Genomic DNA, 25,052 nt, shown 5'->3' with positions numbered 1-25,052 from the left:
TTTGAGGCACGTGAGGTGGCATCTGGAGTAGTGTCCAGCTTGTTGTCGTAAGGACACAAGGATGCTTGGGGCATGAGACACATGGCAGACAAGCAGAGACAGGGGAAACTGGGTTTGTTCAGTTTTAAAGGAAGATTAAGGGAAATTTCATGGTCTTCAAATATTGGTTGCAAGGTGTAGAGAACACAGAGCCAGACCCTTCTCAAAGGTGAACAGGGGCAGAATGAGAGGTGATGGCTGAGGTCAGCCATGGGAAATTCTGGTGAGATATAACCACTTCCACTGTGAAGAATTTTTAAGTGCTAGAGCTGGGCACTGTTTTCAAACTTATCTAAAATTGATTCTTTGGTTTTCTGTGTGGTGAAGAGCAGCTCAGGGTCTCCAATTCCTCATTGGCCCAGAGGAATTGTTCATCCTGTCTGTATGCTCTGGGCATGCTGGGTTATGTGGGTAGTTTATACCACACTCTTTAAAGTGGTTTTCATTTCTTAGTCTGTGTGCCTCATTTCTGGCATTAGGCAAGAGATTTCTTATACAGGAAATACTTTTATTGAGCCTTTCAAGTATTTTATTCTCTGTGTATATTTAATCTTTTCTGAAAGCTCAGTTTTGGTGGCAGTACCACAGCACAGCCAGTAAATCACCCTAACACTGTCTTTTTCCTTTCTTTTAGCCTGCTGTCATAACACTGTTGTTGGAAAAGATCCCCGAATTCTTTTTTGACATGTGAGTATAAACTGGCTTCTCTCTGCCTTGAAATGAAATTTCTTTTGGACAATCACCAGCTGTTTGACTTTAGCTGTTACTTCAAATTTGCTTGAATGGCAGTTTGCACTGATACGGGGGTTTTTTTCCATACCTGTGTAAAATAATCTGTGAGGTACCATGGCCTTAAATTTGTTAGTCCATAAAACAGAAGACAAATTTCAAGAAGGTGAAATGCAGACATTGTGCATTGACTGTGCTTTTTCCAGCTGCTGACACAAGCTTAGGAATTATTTCAGCAGAGGGACTAGAGAGTTGTCTCATCATTAGATAAAAGATGGAAGTGGCTGCTGGCAGAGTTTTAGGAGGCTGGGAGATGCAAACAGATATCCTTTTAAAATTGCAAGTTGTCTTCAAACAAGGGAAATTGAAAGAGCATCTCTTGGTTTTTGAACATAGAACACCATAGTGGAGTAAGAGATCTTGAGGTGTAACACAGGCAAGACTTGACCAATTCTTCTTCCTGTGCCCTGGAGTTAGTGGGACAGACCAAGGGGCAGAAAGATGAGGCTGTTCCTGTTGCACTTTTTGTTCCAGTGCTGAAATACAGGATACAAATGCTGCACAGGGGTGTAGCCCAAGAAATTGTCTCAGACTGAAATCTTGTTTGAGGAGGGTTTAACCTAGACAGTCACAAGGTCTGAACTTCTTTCACCCAAGAATTATAAAGGATCTTGTATGTAAAAGTGATAAGCTGTTGATTATCCTGTGAATCCTTTGGGAATTCTAAAAATGGATCTTGTTACACTTGTTTCCTGTCAAACTGTAAGAAGAGTGAAGTTCTTTCTATGTATTCATGGCCTGTTAAGAATGGTGTTGATCTTGCTGACCAGCAGCAGAGCTTTGGTGTCTGTAGATCTCACTAACCTGTGTGTCCTTTTCTGCTGTTTCAGTGTGGGCACCTTTGGAACAAATTTCCCCCGGCTCATTGTCAATCAATTTAAGTGGCTTGACAGGCTCCTTGACAGCCAGGTGGGTACCAGAGGTGCAATCACATGGATGCTTTTTCCAAATGACTTCTGGAATGCCTCTCAGGTGGGATTAGATTGAATTATGGTGCTGATGAGAACTGATATTTTTCACATGCTGAAGAAGAGATTTAATTTTTTTCTGTTTCATTATAATTGCCTTGAGTAACCTCTGAACATCTTTTACTATTTTTCTTCTTTCCTTGCTCTAAGTCTTCTTTTACATAAATTTATATCTGTGCATGTGTGCTCACACAGATGATCCCATTATAAAGCTGTTGCTGGCAGGAAGTTACAATCCCCTCTTGTTTGATTTTAACAAGGTACTGGATACTTGCAAATGTGTGCGGATGAATTCTCTGTTCTGCTCTGGTGATTTTTTTCCTAAGTCAGTTGGTCCCTATGGGTTACTCTCTACTGGAGTACTAAACACTGGGAAGCTTGTGTTTCCTAGTTTCCTTTGCTCACCAATATCATTATATCCTAGTTCTAAAATACTACTGTTCCACAAAAGTCCATGCTCTGCTTCATGGTGTCAGCAGGACAATGAATTAAGGGACAGTTGGCATAAACTCAGACAGATGTTGCACTGTGGGACCTTAGATGCATAATATTGTTGTACTGAGAGATTTGTGCATTTCACCAATGCTCCTCTTGCCTGCAGGATCTGGTCAAGAAGTTAATGCAGATGATTAGTGTCTCTCCAGTACCAATCCAGCATGATATTATCACCAGTTTACCTGAGATCCTGGAGGATTCCCAGCAAAGTGAGGTTGCCAGAGAGCTCAGGTATGAATGATTTGGTTGGGAGGGTTTGTTTTGTTTTGTTCTTTTTCCCCTTGCACTTAGCAGAAAAGGACAAGATGCATTAATGCAGATTGCTCTAGGGCTGACTGAAGTATTAGGAGAGCGCTGTGTTCCTGTTAACTGCGACATCTGGGGACACTTACCACTGTCTTAGGACATTCCGTTTGTACTGTTATGCTCGTAAAGAGAGCACAGGCAATCCAGCAAAAGACATTACATTTAGACAGTGCTCAAAAACTTTTATCTAAAGCTTTTATCTAAATTATTATTAAACTCTTGACTACCTGGAGACAGCACAGGTAGCATCCAGTTAAGTACTCACTACTTCTGCTGGATAGTCTATGATAAATCACTTGGCTATTACTAGTGACAACTTCTGATTTGTCTTAGATTCCGCTGTGTGAGGATCAACATGGTTTTTATTAATTAAAAAAAACCCCAGACCCACAACACAGTAAATGTGTGCATGAAATAGAACTTTCTGGCTATTTTATATACTTTTCTCAAGCATATTTACTGATCCAAACAATTGGGGGACCTAATGCCAAGAGTTATCCTCCCAGGCAGCACTGCCATAGGCTAATCCTTACATCTGTCTTCTTTAATAACGTATTCATTATACACAATAATTTGAGTAGTTTAAATGTTTCTAATTCTTATTGCACAGAGCACTTACATTTATGCTGGTGTTAATTACCTTTTCAAACATGTGATCACTGTTACAGATTATTAGTGCAGGCAGTGCATCCTGTTCCTTTTACCATCTCAAATTGTGACTTTGTTTTCATTCTGTTTATTGCCTCAGCTTCTATATAAAAAACTCCACACATTTTTCTTATGCTAATCAAACTCCTCAGATTTCTCTTTTCTCTCTTTGTGTATTTTGAAAGCTGAGATCTGAACAGTATCAGCAAGGCATATGTATTTCCATGTTCTCAATAGCCTCTACCCATTTCTGATGAGGAAAACAACTCATTACTTCTAATGAATTAGGGAGCATGACAGTGTTACCAGGATGCTGCAGATGAGGTGTTTTTCAACTAACAAAATTTCAGTAGAACTTCTTGATAGAGAAAATTTGTAAGAAACTGAGATGTCAGCTAAGAATGATTACATAAGTTTTGGGAAAGTGCATAAGGCTGTTAAAAACAGCTGTAGCTCTTACATGAAGAGTAATAATTTGGGGAACAAGTTTTCCATAATGCCAGTGGTATATGTTGTCAGTTTCAGGGATTTTTATTTTTTTTCACTAATGACAAAAATTACTGGAATCATACAATACACAAAAGATACATTCTTGGTTTTGTTAAGAGGACCATTTGTTTTCTTTTCCCTGTTTATCAGCTGCTTGCTGAAGCAGGGCAGACGGCTGACAGTGCCAATCCTGGATGCCCTCTCTCGTCTGGACCTTGATGCAGAACTTGTGGCTGAGGTGAGAGCTTTTACTGAGCACTTCAGCAGGCCCCAGCCCCTGCTTAGCAACATGAGAGCTGGAACTGTTTCTTCATTCCAAGTATTTTGCTAAATCTGACTCCTGTAGGCCTTCAAAAGTCCTGAGCTCCTGAAGTTGGAAAGAGGTCAGAAGCGAAAGCCGGTTTTTCAAACATGTATGAGGGGTTCAGTGAAGAGCAGAAAGAAGTTTTCTGAATGCACACTGTAACAGTCAGGCATTTCATTCACGGCTGTTTCAGCAAATGCAGAAGCACTTTGTCCTGCTGCAGTAATTTTTTACTTCCTGACTTAAACCTTATTATCAAATATTTAATCTTTTTTAAGTACAGTGACCAGATTAGACTGTATATTCTAAAGAAAGGCAGATTGGTGATTAAATAATGAAATAGATTTTCTCTGCAGAGTGCTGATAAAGGAGAAGAGATGATGATGTGCCTTTTGGATATGTTGCATTGCTCCACTTTTTGGAGTTGGGCTTCTTATGAATAAAATAAAATTGGTTCATTTAAGTGCATAAATAGTGTTTTACATAGTGCCAAAAGGCTAGTGCTGTGTAGCAGGCTACACAACCTCCATGCTTTGCCCTCTTGAAAGCCAGTTAAAAAATGATGGAGCCAAGCTCTCCTTGTTGAAGAGTGATATGGGGCAGTGGCCACAACAGGAGTTTTGGGTGGACATTTGGAAAAGCAAGTTAGGGTCTGCATTGACATAAATTTTCAAAGAGGTGGCAGGGATTGGAGGTTTCCTCCATCCTTCAAGACTCAGCAAAGCCAAGGTGAATCTCATCTAGTACTTCCTGCTCTGAGCAGAAGGCTGGACTGTAAGTCTCCAAGCATTCCTCCTCATTAACTTAACTATGTTTCTGTGAAGCGTTGTCTTCCAGCTGATGGAGTGTTGCTCTCTCCTCAGGTTCGACAGTCTGCCATGACCATTGTGCCTTCTGTAAAACTGGAAGATTTGCCTGTAGTAGTAAAATTCATTCTCCAAAATGTCAAGGCAGCAGATGCAGTAGAGGTACAGTATCTTCTTCATAATGAAGTGTGTTTTCCACATGAGTATGTGTTTTAACAGAGAGAAGTTGATTCACACACAGAGCTGTATGTTTTTAATGTTTTCAAGTAAAATTTTAATATTGCCAGGGATCAAAGCCAGCCTTGCTGAGCTATCAAACACACTTTGTTTCCGTTGAGGAAGCCTCAGCCTAAGCCAAATGAGGTTTGTGATCTGCCCAAATCTTTCAGGGAGTCCCCTGTAAAAAGAAGTGTGCCTGTGACATGGAAGCCAGTCTGTGCTGGTACACTGCATTTGAACATCAGTCAGGTTGGTAAACTTTCATGTCCCAGAATTCCTGAGGCTGTCATATATCTTGCTCAGCTGCTAAACAGAATAAAAACAATTCACAGCAACATAAAGCAGATATATAGGTGGCAATTTCTCAGAGTAGGTCTTAAAAAATTCTATCTTTTGTATGACATGTAGGTGAAGAGAAAGTTTTGCTGATTCATTTTCTAAGTTAAAAAAATTAAATTTGGACATGATTAGATACTTGTGAATATTTACAAATATATGAGTTTTGATTTGTTATTTTAGGGTTTTTATGGGAAATTGTTTTCCTCAGCTTTTTCTGTTCTTTGCTCATTTGTCACAGTGATTTGTGTATGGATTTGTGTTATACAGGTGATTTCTGATCTTCGTAAGAGCTTGGATTTGTCATCGTGTGTTCTGCCCCTGCAGATTCACACTTCCCAGAAGAAGATTAAAAGCCAAGTCCATGCCAGGTACTTTAACAGGTTTACCTGATTCTCCAAGGGTAGGATGAGACAAGAGAACTTAAACTGTTCCTCTTCTGGTCTCTGGCACAATTGGCTTCATACACGAGCGTAATTTATCCTGTGGAAAGGCACAGACACCTTTATTCCTTCCTGCTTGGTACTAATACAATACATTTGTCACTCCTTTCCCAGCCAGCTTCCTGTGCCATGGATGTAGTTCCTTTTGAACCATCTGCCTCCATGTCTGCATGGGGACAAGCAACTTCATTTTTAATAATGGTGCTATCATTATATCTGTTTTAAGTTCCCTCCAGTATGTTTTCCATTGATTCTGTGACCTCTGTTTCCACTCTCTCGTGAAACTCCCTATCCTTACCAGAGCATTCCCTCTGGACAATGGCTGCTTTAAGTAACTGCTGTGACTGCTGGGCTGCTTTGCTCCTTCTGTGACAATATTTGGAGGGACTGAGTCTCCTCTTTTATGATGATTTGCAGTTCTTCCCTGAGCCAAGTAACCACCAGCCAGAACTGTGTGAAGCTACTTTTTGATGTGATCAAGTTAGCTGTGAGATTTCAGAAAGATGTCTCTGAAGCATGGATTAAGGTAAGATGCTTCAGTCCTTGCTTCCTTAGTTATTTGGGCTCTTTGATTAAGCCTGAGCCTTTTTTGTAATCAAATGTGGTACTAAAAGACAAATGTTAGCCCTTCATTTTACTGATACAGATTTCATTCTGCAAAGGAGGAAACATGTATACCCATATATTGAGACTGATCTATGTGAAGCCTTAAGCTGCTTGAAAATATCCTGCTAGAAATCAGCATAAGCTGGTATTAGGTTAAATATAATTTACACTGAAATATAATATAAATATAATTTCAGTGTAAACCAGCTGTTTCTTGTCCTCATTGTTCAGTACCTCAGTTCCTTTCTCAAGCCTGATGTTACTTAAGAATGTCCTTGTTCAAACTCAGTTTTCAGCTATTTTTTTCAATACCTTCTGGATTCTCTTTCGTTGGCAAGATCCAGTTTGCTGACTTTGATAGGAATCCTTCTGTAGAGGACAGAAATCTGTGAGCAGGGTGTCACAGACTTTTGGTGCCTACCTCCTTTGGTCTGTTTTTGGAATGTAATATGTATATGTAATATGAATGTACTGTGGCCTAACAGCTTGCTTGTTTTGTTTTTGTTTTTTTTTTTCTTTCAGGCTATTGAGAACAGCACATCTGTGTCTGACCATAAGGTAATAGTTTTGCTCTGTAAGTATCCTTCTGGTTTCTCAAGGGCTTTCTTCATAGCTGTAGATGAAGAGATTTTTGTAGCTGGAGCAGAATCTTGTCAATGATGTTTCATGGGTGGTTCTTTTGGTATTGGACTTGTTCCAAGTATAACAACCATCCATTTTCTTTGTAACTCTTGCTTCATCCCTTCCTAATGTTAAGGTTCGGACTTATCCTGCTTTAATTCCATCCTGTTGGACTCATAAGATCAATTTATTTCAGCTGTGTCTCTTGGGACTTTTTGAACTCTTTTTTTTCTTCTCAGTTTAGACTTTGAGTTATCTAGACAATTTAATATTTCAGCATAGTGAGTGGTGGTTATTTCCTTTAAAGGTTCTGGATCTGATAGTTTTGCTGCTAATCCATTATACAAACATGAGGAACAGGAAGCAAACTGAGAAGGTCTTGAGAAGCAAAATCCGACTGGGCTTCCTGCCAGAACAGCTGATGCAGAATGCCTTCCAAAACCATTCAACGGTCAGTGCTGGTCTTGCTTTGGAACTCTTTTATCTCTCAAAGATCTTGTGAAATGATGATTTAGCCCTGTGCTGCTATATTACTTAATATATTATAGTTATAATATAAATATATATTAGGTAATTTATATAATACATCATTTATTAATATTTATATTGACACAATATTATATCATTATATATTATAATTAATACTATATGAAATATTATAAATATATATATATAATAATGATATATTAAAGGTATATTATTTAAACCTTTCCAGCGATGTTCATGTACTTCTCTTTTATAATTCTTAGTCCAGATCAGTGTCCCAAGGCACATGTTCTCTGTTGTAACTGTCATGTGGTTTTTTTGGAGTTGAGCTTTCCTCAGAATTGGATATGTTGAAAACAAGCAACAGTAATCTCCTTTATCATGGTGTCTGTATTTCAGGTTATCAAAGACTTCTTCCCTTCAATCCTAGCCCTTGCTCAGACATTTCTTCACTCAGCACACCCAGCTGTGGTCTCCTTTGGCAGCTGCATGTACAAACAAGCTTTTGCAGCCTTTGACTCCTACTGCCAGCAGGTACAGCGTGATGGGTGGCAGCTATTTTATTTGGGTTTGCACTTTAAGTTTTCTAAAGTGTATGTCATGATCCTTTAGGGGACAGGGTTTCAGGCAGTTGGAAGCCATTGAACAGAGGTCTGTGCCAAAGAGTAGGCCGACAAGAAGATGGGGAGCAGTCACAGCAAGACTGGTAGCAAGTGACTTCAAGCACAAAGACTGCTGTGATTATCTGTACTTGATCAGTGCAGTTCATATAAGCAGAGCAAGGCAAACATTTCTTCTGTTGAAATTTCACTTCTTGAAAGTTCTTTTGGTGGCTTTTTCCTTAGGAGGTTGTGACTGCTTTGGTGACTCATGTGTGCAGTGGAAGTGAGACAGAACTGGACATTTCTCTGGATGTGCTCACGGATTTGGTGGTGCTGCACACGTCCCTGCTGATGCGCTATGCCACCTTTGTGAAGGTATGTGCATTTCTGGGTTTGTACTAGATTTTGGGTCCCTTACACCACTTTACCTCAGATCCAGAATAGGCCAGTACTTCTTCAAAATAGAGGTATTGGAAAAACTTGTACCTGTAAAACTTTTCTGTCTGGAGAAAGGCAGTGGTCAGAAGTGAAAGGTATCTGCTGTCAAAGTGTGAGCTGTAAGATAAGACTGTATGATTCTTTGACAGGGGAAATTGAGATAAACAATTCCCTTCAGCTGGACAATGCTTAAATTGCAGGCATGGAATGGTGCCTACAACGGCAGGAAAATGCTGTCCTTATTTACATGAGCTACTTCAAAACTTGGCAAAAACCTGTCCCTTTTGTGGACTGCACATTCTGTCTATTGGAAGACTGACAGTACTTTAGCCAGTATTTGAATCCTAAGACAAAATTGCTTGCAGAGATGGGAAAAAAGCATATCCTAAAATTTAAAAGAAGAAAGTACTCAGTGGGGAGAAAAAAATGGACTTTTGAGCTTTAAGAATGTTAAGCAGGGTGAGACCTGCCCAGTTGCCTATTTCCAAAAGTACTGAAAGTGGAGACTGAGGGAAGAGCTAAGCAGCAAGGCAAGCACGTAATAGTACTTTCCTTGAACACTCCTCCATCATCTGTGATGGTTTTTAGCTTAAAGACAGCTTGTATTTAAGAGCCCTTGAAGAAATACCTCTGGTATTTTGGTGTTCCTTGTGATTTAATTACACATTGTGGGAAAGCTGTATACTTTTTGCTGTTTAGTTGGTTGATTGTTAAATGAAAATTACTTGCTTAATTACTTGCTTGTCAAATACTTTGAATCCTGTGGCCAATCCAGTGAAAGAAGATAGCTTTCACTTGTCCTGAGCACTCCCAAAATGCTTATGGTAGCCAAATTATTCTTCCCATTCTGATAAAATGAGCTCCCATAAGTAAGGTCAGAACAATAGCCTGGCATTTATGTTTGCTTAATTTGAGTGTAGCTTTTTCATGTGTGTACAAAAAAGGGAAAAGTTTATTCTCTTCCCTGAGGTTGACAATTAATGTGTTTTTTAGAATATGGAAAGGGATTCTTGATATTCTGAGCCAGTTTGTGGCTTCTCTTACAGACCATTTTAGACTCTACACAGAAACTGAATCCATGCCAGATTCGGAAGCTTTTCTACATCCTCAGCACTTTAGCATTCAGCCAGAAGCAAGAAGGGAGCTACATTCAGGTAAGCAGAGTCACAACAGAAGGTTGTTCAGTCTGTGCCTTGGTCCTTCTGCTAGGTTAACTAAATACTGGCATCATCTATGAACAGTGATTGATGTCAGGATATCCTTGAGCTTAAAATTCTCTTCTCCCCAGGTGTTGGCAAACCAGCTTATGGCTCTGGACTTTCCACCCTGATATCAAGGGCTTAGCACAGTGACTGTGCCTCTCATCTTTCCCAGAAAGGTCCCCTTCTTTTTCATGTCTAAGAAAGGCAGAGTTGTTAGACATGTTGGAAGGGTACTGATGGTAGTCTCTAATCTAACCTCCCAGTCAAAGTGGGACTGTCACCAGCATGGCATCATGTTGATTGTTGCTTTGTCTAGCTGAGCCTTGAAGACTTGCAAAAGTGTAAATTCAGCAGCCTTCTTGAGCAGCTGTTTTTCCATCACTTGGAAGCCTTCAGAAGGCACAGTTCAGCTTCCCTGAGATGTTTGTATTGATTCAGCCACTTAAATTCTGCATACCAGAGACAACAAAGACTCTTGTTCAGAAGAACTGAACTTCACAGAGCAGAATACTCTGCTGTGTAGTGGTAGACTTCACACCTCTTGTGCCTCTGGTTTAAACACAAGAAGCTGTCAAACCAGGTCTGTCTAAATCCACCTTCATCTTGCACGGGATCCCTTGTGTGACTCAGTTGCAGCATAAAAGTGGTGGTATTGGATACTTTTGTCTGGATTTCTAGATCCTTGGGCATAGCAGATAAAGAAAAAATTCAAAGATATTTATTTCAGAACAGAGACATCAGGGTTCAAAATCTTTCCATTCATAAAGTTCAGCTCTTAGGACTGTTTATCTTTCTTTGAGTCCCTTTGTAGTTTGTAGTTGTTAGGTATGTTTGCACATGCTAACTTGAGATTGTAAAGGAAAACTGTTCTTCCTCTCCTTCTGATAGATCTGTGGTGTGTAAAATAGCATGTCTATAGTCATTTTGTCCTTCCCACTCATCCTGTTAAATTGGAACTCTTCACTGCCAAAATTCCCAGTTATATGGCAGGTTTAGCTCCTTTCTGAACTAGTTTCCTCAGTGATTTCCCCGCCTTCCACCCCAAGTCTTATGTGTGACTTGTGAAAATTGCCTTGGCAACACACAGTGTGACTTTGCAGCCCAGGAGGACTTACCATCAGGATGTTCTGCCTGTCACCCTCAGAGGTTGTGAAAAGAAGGGGAGGAGTATCTAGAATTTATTTTGAGATGAGTGTTTGTAACTCTGGAGATTCAAGGTTGGCAATTTGACTCTTATCCTCAGTGATACTGAAGACTCCAGAGGCAGGTCACCAAAGGAATTGGTATCCTGAGAGCCAACTTTGTCTTCTCTAAGTGTTCTTCTAAGCTGATGTCTCTTAGACATGAGGATCTCTGCAGGTAGATTAGGCATTTTTCCTTGCACTGCACAATTTGTCTTTGGACCTTCACCACAAACTGCTCCATCTCTCAGCCTCCTGAAGCTGACAGTGTTTTGAAGTGTTTGGGTGTGACAGGCTCCAAGACCAATCTGCTGTTTTTTTAACATACTCTTCTATTAATTATAGTTGAAACCTGGACCAACTACATGGTCTGTGTAGTAGTTAGAGCAGAGTCAAACCTAATGCTGTTCTAATGCTGTTTACAATCTGACTTGGAGTTGGGACCAGTATTTTCATAATAAATTAAATGTCAGAATGTGCATTCCTTAAGCAAAGCTGTAATCCTAATAATCCATCCCCCTGTAGCCCAGGGAGATGACATTAAGTGAAGATGCCAACAGAACTGTGAGTGATGCACACAAGTACCTCTGTGGTGACATGGTCTGTGTTTCTTTTCAGGATGATATGTACATGGTGATCAGGAAATGGCTCTCCAGCACTGTTCCCAATCACAAACAAATGGGGATTATTGGTGCTGTTTCCATGATAGGCAGTGTGGCATTAAAAAGGTGAGAAAAAATGTAGCAAAGATGAATTTAACATAGTTTTCAGTTCAGGCCTGGAGTGAAACAAAGACAGGAGGACATTGCCTTGAGTTCATGCTCATCTTGGGCAAATTCAGGAACTTTAAACTCTTTTTTTGCATACTGTGATATTTGGTATTTCAGCCTGTGCAGTCTGCTCACCTGCTGCTGGTCTCAGAGGCATCCCAAATTCCTTGTTAATACCTATTTGTGCATCCTTTAACCACACTGTTGCTTGGTCTGATTACAGATCAGCTTCTGACTCTAGGTGTAATGACATGAGGTGCTCTGTGTTTGAATCCAGGGAAATTTAAAAGGGAAGAGGTCCCAGACAGCATCAGGTCTTTTCCTAATGTGTTCCAATGAAATCTTTTTCATGTGTAATTCTCCAGTTTCTTGAGGGAGAACCTTGTGTGTGTGATGGGTTTTGCTGTCTCTTGAGTCTTGTGCCACAACAGCAAAATTATCATTTGCTTCCAGGAATGAAGGAGATGCTGCTTCAGTGGAGAGGCCAGAGCTGAGCAGTGAGCGTGATGGGCAGGTGAGTACCAAGAATTGGACAGTGTGGGACACAGGGAGGATACAGTCAGCAAGGAGGGGTGACTGGAAATGCAGTCTTAACTGAAGCACTGTGTAGGTCTGGGAGTTGGCTTTCCTGAGCCTGGGATTCTTGTACATTGACTGCAGAACCAAGAGTAGATAAAAAACAGTTTTGGAGGAGCAAAAGCACCTGCTGGTGCTGCCTTTGCTACACCAGAACAAGCAGCCATCTAGTGGAATTCTTCTGTCCAGTTGTTATTTCAAATACAAAGGAAAGAAGCAGGACAATTGCTTCAGCGAGCCAAAGGTGACCATGGCCATCCTTTCAGCTTTGGTAGCTGTACCTTTCAGGCAGTGGAAGTATTTTTGTTGCACAGGATTGGCCTAACAGCCTTTTTCCTTAGTTTCTGTTAAAGAACGTTTTTCTCTGCTGGCACTTTATTAAGGGTGATTCTGGGCAAACTGTTATTTCATGGCAGAGGGCACTAAAAAGCCTATGTTTCTTCTTAAATCTGCATCTATTCAAGAATATTCACCACAGGTTGATATTCTAGAGATGAAGCTTTGAATATGCCTCACAATAAATTAATGTAAAAAGGACTGACGGTAAAAGCTTGAATTGGATCCATTTACCTTAACCATTTCTGCACTGTTTTCTCTCATTTCAGCTGTCTACCCTGTTGGACCTTGTGGGCTTCTGCTGTGAGCAAGCACCAGAGGTCTTGGCTCTGTACTATGATGAATTTGCCAGTTTGATTGAGAAGCAGAAGGGCAATTTGGACTTGCAGCTCTTGGTATGTTGCAGAGCAACTTGAACTTGATCACTTAGATGAATTCTTCAGAAAAAATGATATTTTTCAAACATTGGCAATATAGAATCAATTTGAGGATTTCACTCCAGTCTTGGAACTTGTTTTGTTCTGTGAGAGATTGGTCAGATACAGAATCCTCATTCAGCTCTCTTGGCTTTTTTTGATTATGGCAGATTCCTCATTGTGCTTTAACAGTTTCTTTATTGTGAAATTTAACATGACAACAGGGAAGCCTTTTAAAGGGAATTAAGTGACATTTCAGAACATGCTGTTCCTATTCATAGACAAAAGTAGAATCTGAAAGACATTTAAACTTAGTATTGAAATTGGTTTCTGGGTCAGACTATTAAGACTGTCTGATCCCTATGATCTTAGAAGAGCCACAGTCATTAATGGCAGTAAATAAATAAATAAATGGTATTTATGGTGATAGAAAGAGGTTTGTGAAGGTGACTGGACAGCTCTTTCTTCCTGCTGAGAACTCCTTTTACATGTGGGCTGCTTTCCTCTTCCAGCCAGCTGCTCTGCCTCTCTGCATCTCTCTGGAACTTGTAGTCAAGCCCACATCCAAAGAGCAGAGAAGAAATTGGTTGTGCATGCTTAGCAATGTTTCCTGGCACTGACTCTTGTCAAAGGCAGCCCTTGGCTCTCCTTGCAGGCCATGGGGCTGCATTACTGTGACAGTTCCAGGATACTTTTTCTTGGTCTTATCTTCTGCATCTTCCACAGCTGGAGGTTTCTTCATCAAGCCCCTTTGCTGAGCAAGTATTTTTTTCTTCATTTCTTTGTAGAACGAGTTTGGGAAGAGTTTGGTGGAGGATTTTCCCAGTGACTTTGTGGTGGATCTCAGCCCCACAGTGCATGGGTATGCTAATCACAAATAAAGCATTGGTAGTGTTTCTGTCACTGAGAACTGAGGCTGCCAACAAGATCTTGTCCGTCTTTCCTTGCAGTTCATTCTTGCTCCCAGTGAAGTCCTTGTACAATCTGGATGAAGACCAAAGTCAGGGAGCAATTGCCATTAACCTCTTGCCATTGGTGTCACAGAGTGAGCTTGGCAGGGTCACCGCTGGAGAGAGTAACCAAAGTAAAAGGTATTTGACTCTTACCTGTGGGATGGCTGCAAAGGTAGTGTTTTCATTTGTGCACTTCAGGTGCCTGATAAGGAGCTGGTGAGAGAATTTACCAGTTTTCAGTGTTCTTCTCCTTTTTTTGATGTTAAAGTCAGGTCTAGGAGCATAATCTGGTTGGGAGCTGGCAGTCTGTTCTGGCTTGCGCTGTTTAGGTGATCTTAGGTGAGTCATGATGGTAGATAGTGCTAAGCTCTCAAACATGCAGCCAAAAATGAAATTTGACTGAAGAATCAGCGCATTGTCTTTGGCAAATAGAACAGAAAGCCTGCAAGATATAAAAAACTCTTAAGTAAACAGGAGGACACTGAAGTTAAAAGAATTCTAAGAGTCATAGACTTGTTAAGGTTATAAAAGACTCTCTTTATTTGCACTTTCACATCGTTTGTAATTTATTGTCATAAGATTTTGTTGAGATTTTAGTTGTTCTTTTAAAAAGATCATTTTAAAATGAGAGAAAATATAGTTGCTTTGCATGCTTCTATGAAAAAATATTAGTTTTCATCACTCAGAATTGGAGCAGTGGCACACTGTGAAACATTGAAGGAGGTTTCTCCCCTGCTTATAACTGTGTTGTGCAGAATTTCTTACAGTTCCTTCTAAAGTACTCAACTTTGATTTCCACCAGAAGTAAATCTTGACCCTGTTTTTTGCTCATTGAAGACATTTTTCTGCCCTTACATGCTTTTCCAGAAAACTGGTAATCACCAGTTATTAATTTGTGGGAGTTTTTTTTTCTAACCCACATGGTGCATTTCTTCTCTGTGTTGCTGGGACTTGCAAGAAGCAAAATAGAAGGCACAGGCAAGGTGGCCTGGGAAGGACACAGGACATAATGGAAAAGTGATGGGCATTCTGGAATATGTAAAACATAATACCCACTCCATTTCTTTTTTCCCCCAGGGCAGTATCACCCATGTGTCTGTCACCCTGTTTCCGGTTGCTGAGGCTCTACACTGCAGAACAAAACAGTGGAAGCCTGGAGGAGATTGATGCCTTACTAGGTATGGGAAATGGGCATTTTATAGAGCCTGGCTGCCTGTCTTGTTCTTGTGGCAGATCTGCAGAGAATTCCTCCAGCTGCAGGAGGAGTTGTGCATTTTGTGAAGGAGGCTGAGATGCTCTGTGCCCACAAAGTGAAAAGGAGGTTGGGGAGACAGTTGCTCTGTCTGTGGATGAAGTGGCTGATGTGCCTTACTCCAGATAGCCACTGGAATTGATGCAGGCTTTGGCAAGAGCCTTGGTCAATGCAAAGACCACAGCATAGGGAGCAAACAGGCCAACCCATACTTTTCTTGCTCTGTGCCAGGTTGTCCCCTGTACCTGACTGACCTGGAGGTTGAAGGGAAGCTGGAATCTCTGTCCAAGCAGGAGCGTGAATTTCTGTGCTCACTCCTCTTCTATGCTCTCAACTGGTTTCGTGAAGTGAGTAGAGCCTTGTCTGCAGGTTCTGCAGTGGAGGGATGAAGGAAGCCTAGGAGAGGAGAGGTTGGTCAGCCAGGGGAGGGGAAGCTGGAGGGGAGGGAATATTGTGGTCTTTTACTGTGGTCTTACCTAAAAGAAAGGTTGTGTTCCACTTCTGGAGAGGCTGTAGAATTTTCTTTCTTGGGGATGCTCTGTACTCTGTTCTATATCTCTGTGAGCTGACAGAAGGGTAAAATGCAGTGCCTTCAAGCAGATTTGGACAATGTATTGGCTAACATCAGTGGTCAGTGTGATTTTTTCCTGCTGGAGTTATTCTGATAATATGAGAATGGCAGATTTGGTGCAATTCCACATTCCCAGTCCTCCTGCTTTTCTCCCAAGACTGCCTCTTTCCTGGCAGACCTGGGAAGTGCCAAGGGGTCTTCAGAGCCACAGAAGCTGACAATGTGCTGTTTGCTAATTCCTCTTGTTCAATTAATATTTTATCTATAGGTGTCCTATTGCTTTTATAGATTGCACCAATTGTATCCATGTTCTTATAGACTTCTGAAGAGCTTTGTTTATGCAGTCTGAACCTGTTCACACAGGCCACTTGTGCTGTATTGTGTCTTTATTCAGGACTTGAGAATGTTATTAAGAAAAGAAAAAGTAGTAAAGTGGGTACAAATCTCCCTAATTCAGTGAGCTTGGTTTGTATCTCTAGGTTGTAAATGCCTTCTGCCAGCAACAGGATGCTGAGATGAAGGGGAAAGTTTTAACTCGATTGCAGAACATCACAGAGCTGCAGAATGTGCTGGGAAAATGCTTGGCAGGTGAGTATGAAATATTTTACATTCTGGGCCTTATACCAGCTGTGAAGTGAAAGGGGTTTCCTTAGACATCAATGGAAGAAGCAAATGGTAACACATACAGCAGTTTTACAGTGGCAGTTCTGCAGTTTTAAAAGTCTGTGAGTGGACAGCTATCATTTTCAATTTGTCCAAATCCAAACTGCTGTTCTTAATCACTTCCTCTGTGAGGAGCACACAAGTTACACACTCTAGAATCACAAGCACACAAACTTTAGCAGATCCCCCAAGTAGTGACACACCTTGTTCATCTCCCAGTAGCCTGCCCAGATCCCAGGCATTCTAATCTGCTCCACTGCTCCCTTACTCACTCTTATTCCAGCTCACTACTTGTTAGCAGATACACAAATTCTTACACTTATCTCACAGACTCCACACTTTCACCAGGACAGTGAAATTTATGATACTTCCTTTAGATATGTATCTGGCCTGTATGTTGTCGTTGAGGAGCTGAATTAACCCAGTTTCTACATTTTGGCTCTTTCAGCAACCCCTGGCTATGTCCCACCACCAGCTACTTTTGACTCTGAGGCCCCAGAGGTCGTACCATCCATTAATGCTGCTGGTCCAGCCAGAAAAAGGAGTGGTAAAGAAAATTTAAAATGTTTAAGTGAACAGATGTGATGGGGGTTGACTTCAGATTGCACTGCAGCCATTGCATTTGTGTGTGCCTAAAGCACTAAATTCTTGCCAAAAACTATCCAGCTGGAAATTTTACCTCATCAACTCCTGTTGCAGCTGAAGTGGAGATGGAAAAACATCCTACACCAAACAGGTGTTGGATAGTCTGTCTCCTTGGGAAAGCTGATGCATAGCATTTAACAGTGAAAATCCAGGGCATTCATTGATTGCCTTCACCTACTAAAGTACTTTCTGCAGCAGTAAGTTCTGTCTTTGATGGGTTTGTGGCATCATTTGGTACTGAGGCTGGCTTGAGCTGCTTTGCAAACCCCTGAGCTTTAGGTTGTACCTAACCAATGTCCTGGGAACCTTGTCATGGCTCTGCTGCACAAGGAAATCTTTCCTTCATCCTTTCCCATTGCTAGCTCCCACAGAGAAGACACAGAACTTGCCTCTCAGTTTTCAAGCTGAATCGGATTTGCTTTGTTCTTCCTGTCTCTAGTTCTGTTTCTATATTAGCATTTCCTGAGAACATGTCTGCCTTAAGCCAAAGTGGACAAAAATTCACATTCTGTTCAATAAGAACAACTGGTGAAGGCCACAGACCAGAATGCCTTTCCCTCCTGTGCCAAACCCATTGTGCAGGGTCTGGGCCTGTTGTTTAGCAGTGTGTGGGAGGCAGAAGGAAAGTTTTCACTGTGTTCTGCTGACAAAAGGAGCATCCATCACTTTAGATATTGTATTTGAAGGAGCACTTCATCTATAGACCTGTGCTCCATGCTTTCTTAGTGCTGATTGAAGTCCAGCCTGTGCTGGCTGGAAGTGCTGCCTAGTGCTGAGCACAGTGTCTAGCCTTGGATTCTGAAGTTGCTTTTCTGTTTAAGGAAGAAAAAAGAAGGCTGATGGCAGCAAAGCTGGCTCTGCAGATCGTTCTCAAGCAGATGACAGTTCTGAGGGAAACCAGCCTGATACCGAGCTCTCTGAGTTGGACAAGGTAGGTGTACAGCCCTGGGGACTTGCAAGGAAGACACAACAGGGAAGATGCCATAGAAGCATAAACAAAAGCTTTGAGAGAGAGGGGTTGTTCATTCCAAAGTTAAGTTAATTGCAGTCAGTCGTTCAGTTTTGCTTTCTGGCACCTGCCTTCCATCAGAATTTTATAAATCATCCCTCCACAGGCCACTCTCCTGCAATTTCCTTTTCAGACTGCTGCTGATAGAGAGGCAGGAAATCCCCTGGCACAGCTGCAGAGCTATCGCCCGTACTTCCGAGAGCTGGACCTTGAGGTGTTCACTGTGCTGCTTTGTGGGCTGCTCACAAAGTCTGTCCTGGACACAGAGATGCACACAGAGGTGAGTGGAGCAGCCTGAAACCCACACTGATGAGGCTTTGTGTAATGGCCTCTCTCAGAGGCTTTGGCCTCTCTGTTCACTGAAGTGCACCACAGGTTAGTGTTAAGATGAGTTGGTCCAGGGCTGTGAGCTGGGGACCAGGAGAGCATTTCTCCCAGGAGAGCATTCAAGGTACTGAGAAAAAGAGGACTTTACTGAGGAGAGCAGACATGACATATAGTAATGTTAAAAACAAATGAATGTAAATATTGCATAAAATGTGAAATATATTGTATAACATGTATAAACCTAATGGAAAGAAAGGGGCTTTAATATTGAGCACAGGTAAGATACAGGGTAGTAAATACACTGAGTGCTGTCTCTCAAAAAGAACCTATGACATAAAGTAAAGCCTGTCTTGCAAAAACTCAAGTGTCTCATGGCATCAGGAGATGATAAACAACACAAATGTAGGATTTGAGTCATGAAGGTGCTCTCAGTGAGCAGGGTGCCATGTATCATCTGTGAGCTTGTAAAAACTGAATTGCTATGGCTGTGGAAAATAGAAGTGCTTAATTTTGTTACCCTCTTTGTAGGCAGCCTGACTCCATCTGGAGTCTCATTTTGTCAGACTACAGTAAATTAATAAAATGTGAAAGGGCCATGACAGGCTGCAGCTCAGCCTGGTGTGCCCTTGCAGACAGCTGTCTCTGTGCATGCAGGTCACAGGCCAACTGGAAGACTGTTTGACAAGTCTCTTGGGCTATGTGGTGTTATTTCAAAATACTTCTTGACTTACTCAGTTGGTGAATTTTGTGACTCTCTAGGCTTAAACCTCTTTTTATCTTTAGGAGCTTATTTTCAATGTCAATGTATATAGATCTGTTCTTTCTCAGTTATTAAGTTGTACTGACATTGCCCCAGGTGTTTATGGCACCAGGATGGCTTCCTGCTTTGAGTAACCAGAACCAATGCCCCATTCCTGCCATGGGGTAGCCATAAAACCAAACATTTACCAAGTAAGTCCCTCCTGAGGTTAACTAGTCCAGGAATAACTGGAAACAGGGTAAACTTGAGCTTCAAGGCACTACTGTTACATCTGGGTCCTGGGATTGACTATTCTTTTAATTGCAGGCTCGTGAAGTTGTGCAGCTGGGGCCTGCTGAGCTTTGCTTCCTTCTGGATGACCTGTGCTGGAAGCTGGAACATGCGCTGCCCTCGGGCTCCACAAGGAGGGTGCCCTTTCCAAAGGCAAGAACAGCAGCAGGCAATGGGTCCAGGCCTGGGCTGAGGCAGAACACATCAGGGCTTCCAGGCCTTTCCTGAGAAATGTTTTTCAGAATTATTTTCACTTGTTAGTTAAATGGAAGTGTGATACCCAGCTGTGTGCCAGAGCAGCACTTGCTCTTTCAAAAGACTTGTTTATGGTGTGCTTGCTGAAGTGTTTGCAGCATCTGGTTCTCTGCATGTCTCAGGAAAGGGTATTTAACTGAGGGAGTTTTGTAGCCTCAAAACTCAAGTGACCTTTTTCCTAGCCCTCCCTGGGCAGACTGACTGTGCTGTTTAAAGTTAGCCAGGCCGGATGGCTGCAGCAGCCAGCAGAAGCTGCTGCATCCTTGTTTCTGCTTTTTCTGCATTACAAGCCCCCCTGAGTGCAGGGACTCCTTGCTAATGCCTTCAGGAGGAAAGTAAACACATGTCCCATTGCATTAAACTGAGAAATGCACTGCAACTGGATGGGCTCCTCATATTCAATGTTCTGTCTCCTTGGCTTTCTACCTATCTTAAGTCCCACATGCAGAGGCTGTTTTCTCTTAGTGTTTGAGTAAAGTGTTGAATTCTCTGATCTGAAAGGTTTTTTCCAACCTAAATGATTCTATAAGAGAGCTGTGTGTCACATCAGTTTTATCTTTTTAGTCAAATGTTATCCCTTTGTCTGAGTTGGTGGTGCTTGTCCAGCAGAAGCCAACTTTCCTACCCTGTGACCATTCCTGACCCTGTATGGCATCAGGAATTGCACTGCTTGGCAGCAGTTGAAGATGTAGCAATTGAAGTTATTCTCAAGAGAGGCTAATGAAGCAACTTTAATCTTTTGGGTTTGCTGCAGGAAAGAGGCAACAAGGATATTGGTTTTTCCCACCTGTGTCAGAGATCTCCCAAGGAAGTTGCTATGTTTGTGGTTGATCTACTCAAGCCATTGTGTAAGCACATGGAGAACATGCATAACTACTTTCAGGTGAGTAAATTTTTTGACCAGCAATTTTGACCAGAAAACTCTAATTTTGTCTCCTGTAAAGATACTTTTCATTTTGTTTGGGGGAAAAAGAGTCACTTTGTTTTCTTCAGGTTTTTTAAACATGGAATTTATGGAAATGGATTCTTGTGCCATTATCTTTGTTTGGGATAGTGTCTAATGAATTATTTGTTCTGTATTAAAGGCAGCTGTACAAAATCAGGGTGCAGAAGATGAACCAGGAGTGAACATCCAGGAGCACCAGCTGATGTCCTCTTGCTACCAACTGCTGTTACTGACTTTTCGCTCCTTATTTGCTTGGTGAGTTTAAAAGAAAAGTCCATAGTTGTACCCATTTATTACTTCTTCTTCATGATTCTTTTCTTTAAATTGTTTGCACCCTGCCAAAGGCCTGTCAGCCATGAAAAACAACCCACTGCAGTGGGTTGGAGTCTTCTAAGCACTTCTTAGTTAAGCCAGGATTCATTGCCTGATTCTGAGCTGTGCTAAAGCTGTAGGTGATGAAGCACTGAACTGGGTAGAATTCAATCAATGGGCTTTTGGGTCAAGATCAGCATAACAGGCATACTGACACATCTAGCTGTGCAATTTCCAGTCTGCCTAGAGATCTTGGAATTTCTTACCCGTCCTTTCCCATTTCCTTCCCCTCATCCTTTGATAATTTGTTACTGCCTGAATCTTGAGTGATGGAAGAATTTCTTTTGGCAGTGGGAAAGGATGAATATATATTTCACTGTCAATAAGTCAGTGCTGTTAATGCATTCAAGCTGGATTAATAAATGCCCAACTCAGAAATGCTGGTGCAGCCTGCAGACTTCTGCATCTGATAATATAATCCAGGATAGTATCATAAAAGTTGCTTTCTAAATCACAATTTAGATTTGCATGTGGAAAGCATTTTACCTTTGTTGTACTTCATGAACAGTAGTAACTGCACAAAAAGGGAGGTCTGAGGTCTGCCTCCTGTTGACCTCTACTGGAGCCTCGGGGCCCCCAGTCCACTCCTGACCATTCTCAGATTTGTCATTTCCTTTTTAGCCAATGTGAATGTTGATTGTTCCTGAGTCCACCTATTTTGTAAATCAAAGAACCTGGTCAGTTTTGTACCAGACAACTCAAGATCAGTTTTGCTGTCTAGTGTAAAATCTGTTTTGCTGTAGATCAGACAGCCATATATTGGGGTGAGCTGTTCAGCCACTAAAATTCAACAACCAAATTACAGCTCTTTTCACATTTGTTTAGTTAAGACCTCACATTACCAGTTGTTAATTAACTTGTGTAGTACAGGTGCATTTGAGCATTATCATTGTCAAGTCAACCTGTTCAGTCTATAGAATTGGAATGTGGATGTATTTGATTATTTCTAGCATACATACCCTCACAGACACTGGGAGTTCAGAGAAATAATGAAGATCTCTAGAGTTTTCCCTCCATTAGGCTCCTACCTGTTGTTCAGCAGGTGACCCATGATCACTGCATTTGCACAGCAACTGTCATACATCCTTTGTTTTAGGTCTGCACAGCATTGGCTTAGTCTGTATGGACCTCCACTTATGGGAAATGGCCTCTCCTCACCAAGTTAGATCTGCAGTCTAACTGAAAAGTTAATATTATTTGTTCTCAACAAGTATTTTTTTTTCCACTGAGTTTTCAATTTTTTGTGTCCCTTTACAACTTTCATATGGCAGGGCTTGTATTGAGTATCATCTTCTCTATTTTTCATCTTGCCAAATAGGCTTAGATACACATTTGCATCTGATACTTCTTCTAATCTGATGATGAACTGGATTTTTTTCTCCCTTAGGAATGGTTTTGCTCAGCATGAAAATGCTGAGTTGCTGAGGTCAGCTCTCCAGGTGCTTGCAGACAGGCTAAAGCCAGGAGAGACAGAGTTTCTTCTTCTTGAGGAACTGATAAGGTAGAAGCTATATTTCACAAGGTTTGAAAATAACAAATTTCAGGGATTTTTCCCTGTTTTGTGTGGGCATTATGGATAAGTGTATGTTTGGGAGCTCTCATAAAGACTACACTCACTTCAATCAGAGCTTTGTATTTAATTGAATTGAGTGTAGTCAAACCTCATTAAAGGAGTAAAAAATGTAAAATATGCATGAATCTGTGGATCTCATTTGTATGCTATTTGAGACAAGGAGATTAGTAGGATTCACTGAAGGAATCTCCTATGTCCTGGAGAGTTAAAATGCTTACAGGTACATCAGACAAAAGCAATATATAAAGCTGTTGTTAGACTCAGAGTGGTTGGGACTTAAGAGAATTTTCTCAATGACTGAATTCCTATGTACTAGTGGCTGATCACCCGTTCTTCAGAAGATCACTGCCAGAGACAAAACTCTGGGATATGGAGACCCTGGATCTGAGATGGTCTAATGCTTCCTTTTTATTTATTTATGTGTCTGAGACATTACCCTGTCTACACTGTTTTTACCTCTTCCCTTTCCTGTCATCCCCAGTGAGAGTTTTCAGTACCTCCTGAATTTCCAGCAGAGTGTTCCCAGCTTCCACTGTGCCTATATCCTCACTCAGCTCCTGATTGCTGTAGCTGAGAAACCCATGTCTGGCTGGAAGAAGGAGAAAATGGGTAATGTGTGAAGAGTCGCTCATCACAGATGAGTTTTTGTGTGGTCTTTTGCCTTTTAAGGGAGAGATTTCCCTTCACATCCTGGTAATCTTACTGGGTGAACAGTCCTAGCAATTAAAAAAAGGAACAGCAGTAAATATATTGGGCCCTCTTTGGGATTTGTTCTGCTGTGCCTCAGTCACATGCAGACAGACAGACTCCAGCTCTCTCAGCTGGTGTTTTTAAAAATCAGATCTTCACAACTTTTAGGAGTTCTAAGCATGAGCCTGCTGTTCAGTGTTGGTACCAGTTTAATGGAGGTGAGTGATCATAGACTTGATCTGATATGACTTCCTACTGTAAGTACAGATGTCTGTGACAGCTCATTTCCAAAAATTATGGAAATGAGCTGCAAATACAGCTGTTGCTCCAGGGCAGGGAAAGAAAAACTTGTAAATTCTTAGTGCCATGCAACAAATGTTTTCAGTTAAGAAAGCTTCTCTCCTGGATTAGGACCCATTATGTAAGATAAACAGCAGGTAAAGAACAGACATGATTGCAGGAAATATATAAGAAAACTACTTGATCTCCACTTCAGCACACACTGAAATAAAGATTCCAGACTGTTGCCTCTCTCAGCCATTCCTTGGTACTAAAACACCTCTAGAATTTATCTTTCTCCAATCCACATAGCCACATGGAATGGTAAGTTCCCTCCTTAAAGACAATTTTAATATTTTAAACAGTCCTACATTGACTGAGCATGGCAGGCAATAACCTATTTTAACTAATAATTTCCTGGTTTTAATCATTTCTGCAAGAGACAAGAGGGTTTGTTAGCAGTTTTGATTTCAGAAATCTGTAGACTTCAAACTTCCCTGTTCATATTTATTATTACAGTACTGTGGCCAAAAGGCCAAGTCACTTACTATTGGAATGAATTTATTTATTAATTAGAAATGGATACCCTAAGGGTTGCATATGTCGTAATTAAAAACAAATAGATGGCACATGATAGGAGCTACCAAACAAATAAGGTTTAACTTAAGTTTGTCAGAAGTAGCCAGAAGTGGATCATGGTTCTGATGTGAACAGGTATTGCAGACCAAGAACAGGCTGGATGTGCAAATACTTTGTTACCATGATATGTCCTTGTGGTCTTGCAACTTTTTAGGGAAAATGCATTCTGACTCAGAAAGTTCAGGCACATGAGGGGTGGTAATGTTGTGATCTTTCAAGAAATTATTTTAATATGCTGCTTTTATATGGAAGAAGGAATTTTTTTTTTATTGTTCTTTCACTAAATTATCTCTTATGTGTCCTAGCTTCTCTAGCAAAGCAGTTCCTCTGCCGGTCCTGGGTGAAGCCCAGTGGAGACCGAGAGAAGGGCAGCCAGTTCAACAGTGCCCTGCACACCCTGCTCTGGTAAGGTTCAAGCCATTCCCTTAGGCACACCAAGACATTCTTTTTTTTTTAGTGATTACTGTTGCTGCAGAGGAATGGCCCCTCTGAATCATAACCCTCATGCTTGTACAGCTTGGCCTAAAGCCCTGTTTCTACACTGTTTCTAAAGCACAGTTTCTTGGTTTGAAGTGTGAAGTCCAACTGAGCACGTTTCCTCATCAGGTCCTCTGTCACTTGTGTCAGGAAGTTCTCATCAATGCTCTCCAGGAGATTCCTGGATTGCTTATGCCCTACTGGGCTGTCCTTCCAGCAGGTGTCACGGTGGTGAGTCTGCCATGAGGATCAGGGCCTGCAACATAAGGGTACTCCTGGCTGGCTGGAGAAGGTT

The 25,052-nt window shown here is 41.3% G+C and overlaps 1 protein-coding gene across 2 annotated transcripts in view; it reads left to right on the top strand.

The window, feature by feature from the left end:
* The window catches only part of FANCD2 (FA complementation group D2), a 35,841-nt gene that overhangs the window by 3,835 nt on the left and 6,954 nt on the right, over positions 1 to 25,052 (top strand). For both annotated transcript variants that reach the window (XM_086845269.1, XM_086845270.1), the window contains exons 7-35: positions 674 to 726; positions 1,659 to 1,737; positions 2,398 to 2,522; positions 3,885 to 3,972; positions 4,902 to 5,006; positions 5,670 to 5,770; positions 6,260 to 6,368; positions 6,971 to 7,006; positions 7,377 to 7,520; positions 7,955 to 8,089; positions 8,401 to 8,532; positions 9,642 to 9,749; positions 11,597 to 11,706; positions 12,202 to 12,262; positions 12,930 to 13,055; positions 13,865 to 13,938; positions 14,027 to 14,167; positions 15,107 to 15,207; positions 15,513 to 15,628; positions 16,332 to 16,440; positions 16,964 to 17,062; positions 17,982 to 18,091; positions 18,303 to 18,449; positions 19,563 to 19,679; positions 20,536 to 20,664; positions 20,867 to 20,982; positions 22,487 to 22,600; positions 23,154 to 23,281; positions 24,586 to 24,685. In XM_086845269.1, coding sequence (XP_086701395.1) covers positions 674 to 726; positions 1,659 to 1,737; positions 2,398 to 2,522; positions 3,885 to 3,972; positions 4,902 to 5,006; positions 5,670 to 5,770; positions 6,260 to 6,368; positions 6,971 to 7,006; positions 7,377 to 7,520; positions 7,955 to 8,089; positions 8,401 to 8,532; positions 9,642 to 9,749; positions 11,597 to 11,706; positions 12,202 to 12,262; positions 12,930 to 13,055; positions 13,865 to 13,938; positions 14,027 to 14,167; positions 15,107 to 15,207; positions 15,513 to 15,628; positions 16,332 to 16,440; positions 16,964 to 17,062; positions 17,982 to 18,091; positions 18,303 to 18,449; positions 19,563 to 19,679; positions 20,536 to 20,664; positions 20,867 to 20,982; positions 22,487 to 22,600; positions 23,154 to 23,281; positions 24,586 to 24,685 — 3,113 coding nt within the window. The remainder of the gene's footprint in view (positions 1 to 673; positions 727 to 1,658; positions 1,738 to 2,397; positions 2,523 to 3,884; positions 3,973 to 4,901; positions 5,007 to 5,669; positions 5,771 to 6,259; positions 6,369 to 6,970; positions 7,007 to 7,376; positions 7,521 to 7,954; positions 8,090 to 8,400; positions 8,533 to 9,641; positions 9,750 to 11,596; positions 11,707 to 12,201; positions 12,263 to 12,929; positions 13,056 to 13,864; positions 13,939 to 14,026; positions 14,168 to 15,106; positions 15,208 to 15,512; positions 15,629 to 16,331; positions 16,441 to 16,963; positions 17,063 to 17,981; positions 18,092 to 18,302; positions 18,450 to 19,562; positions 19,680 to 20,535; positions 20,665 to 20,866; positions 20,983 to 22,486; positions 22,601 to 23,153; positions 23,282 to 24,585; positions 24,686 to 25,052) is intronic.

The sequence above is a fragment of the Cyanistes caeruleus genome, chromosome 11 (genome assembly GCF_971803275.1).
Source record: "Cyanistes caeruleus chromosome 11, bCyaCae1.hap1.1, whole genome shotgun sequence".
NCBI lineage: Eukaryota > Metazoa > Chordata > Aves > Passeriformes > Paridae > Cyanistes > Cyanistes caeruleus.
This window is presented reverse-complemented; position numbering and strand designations above follow the sequence as displayed.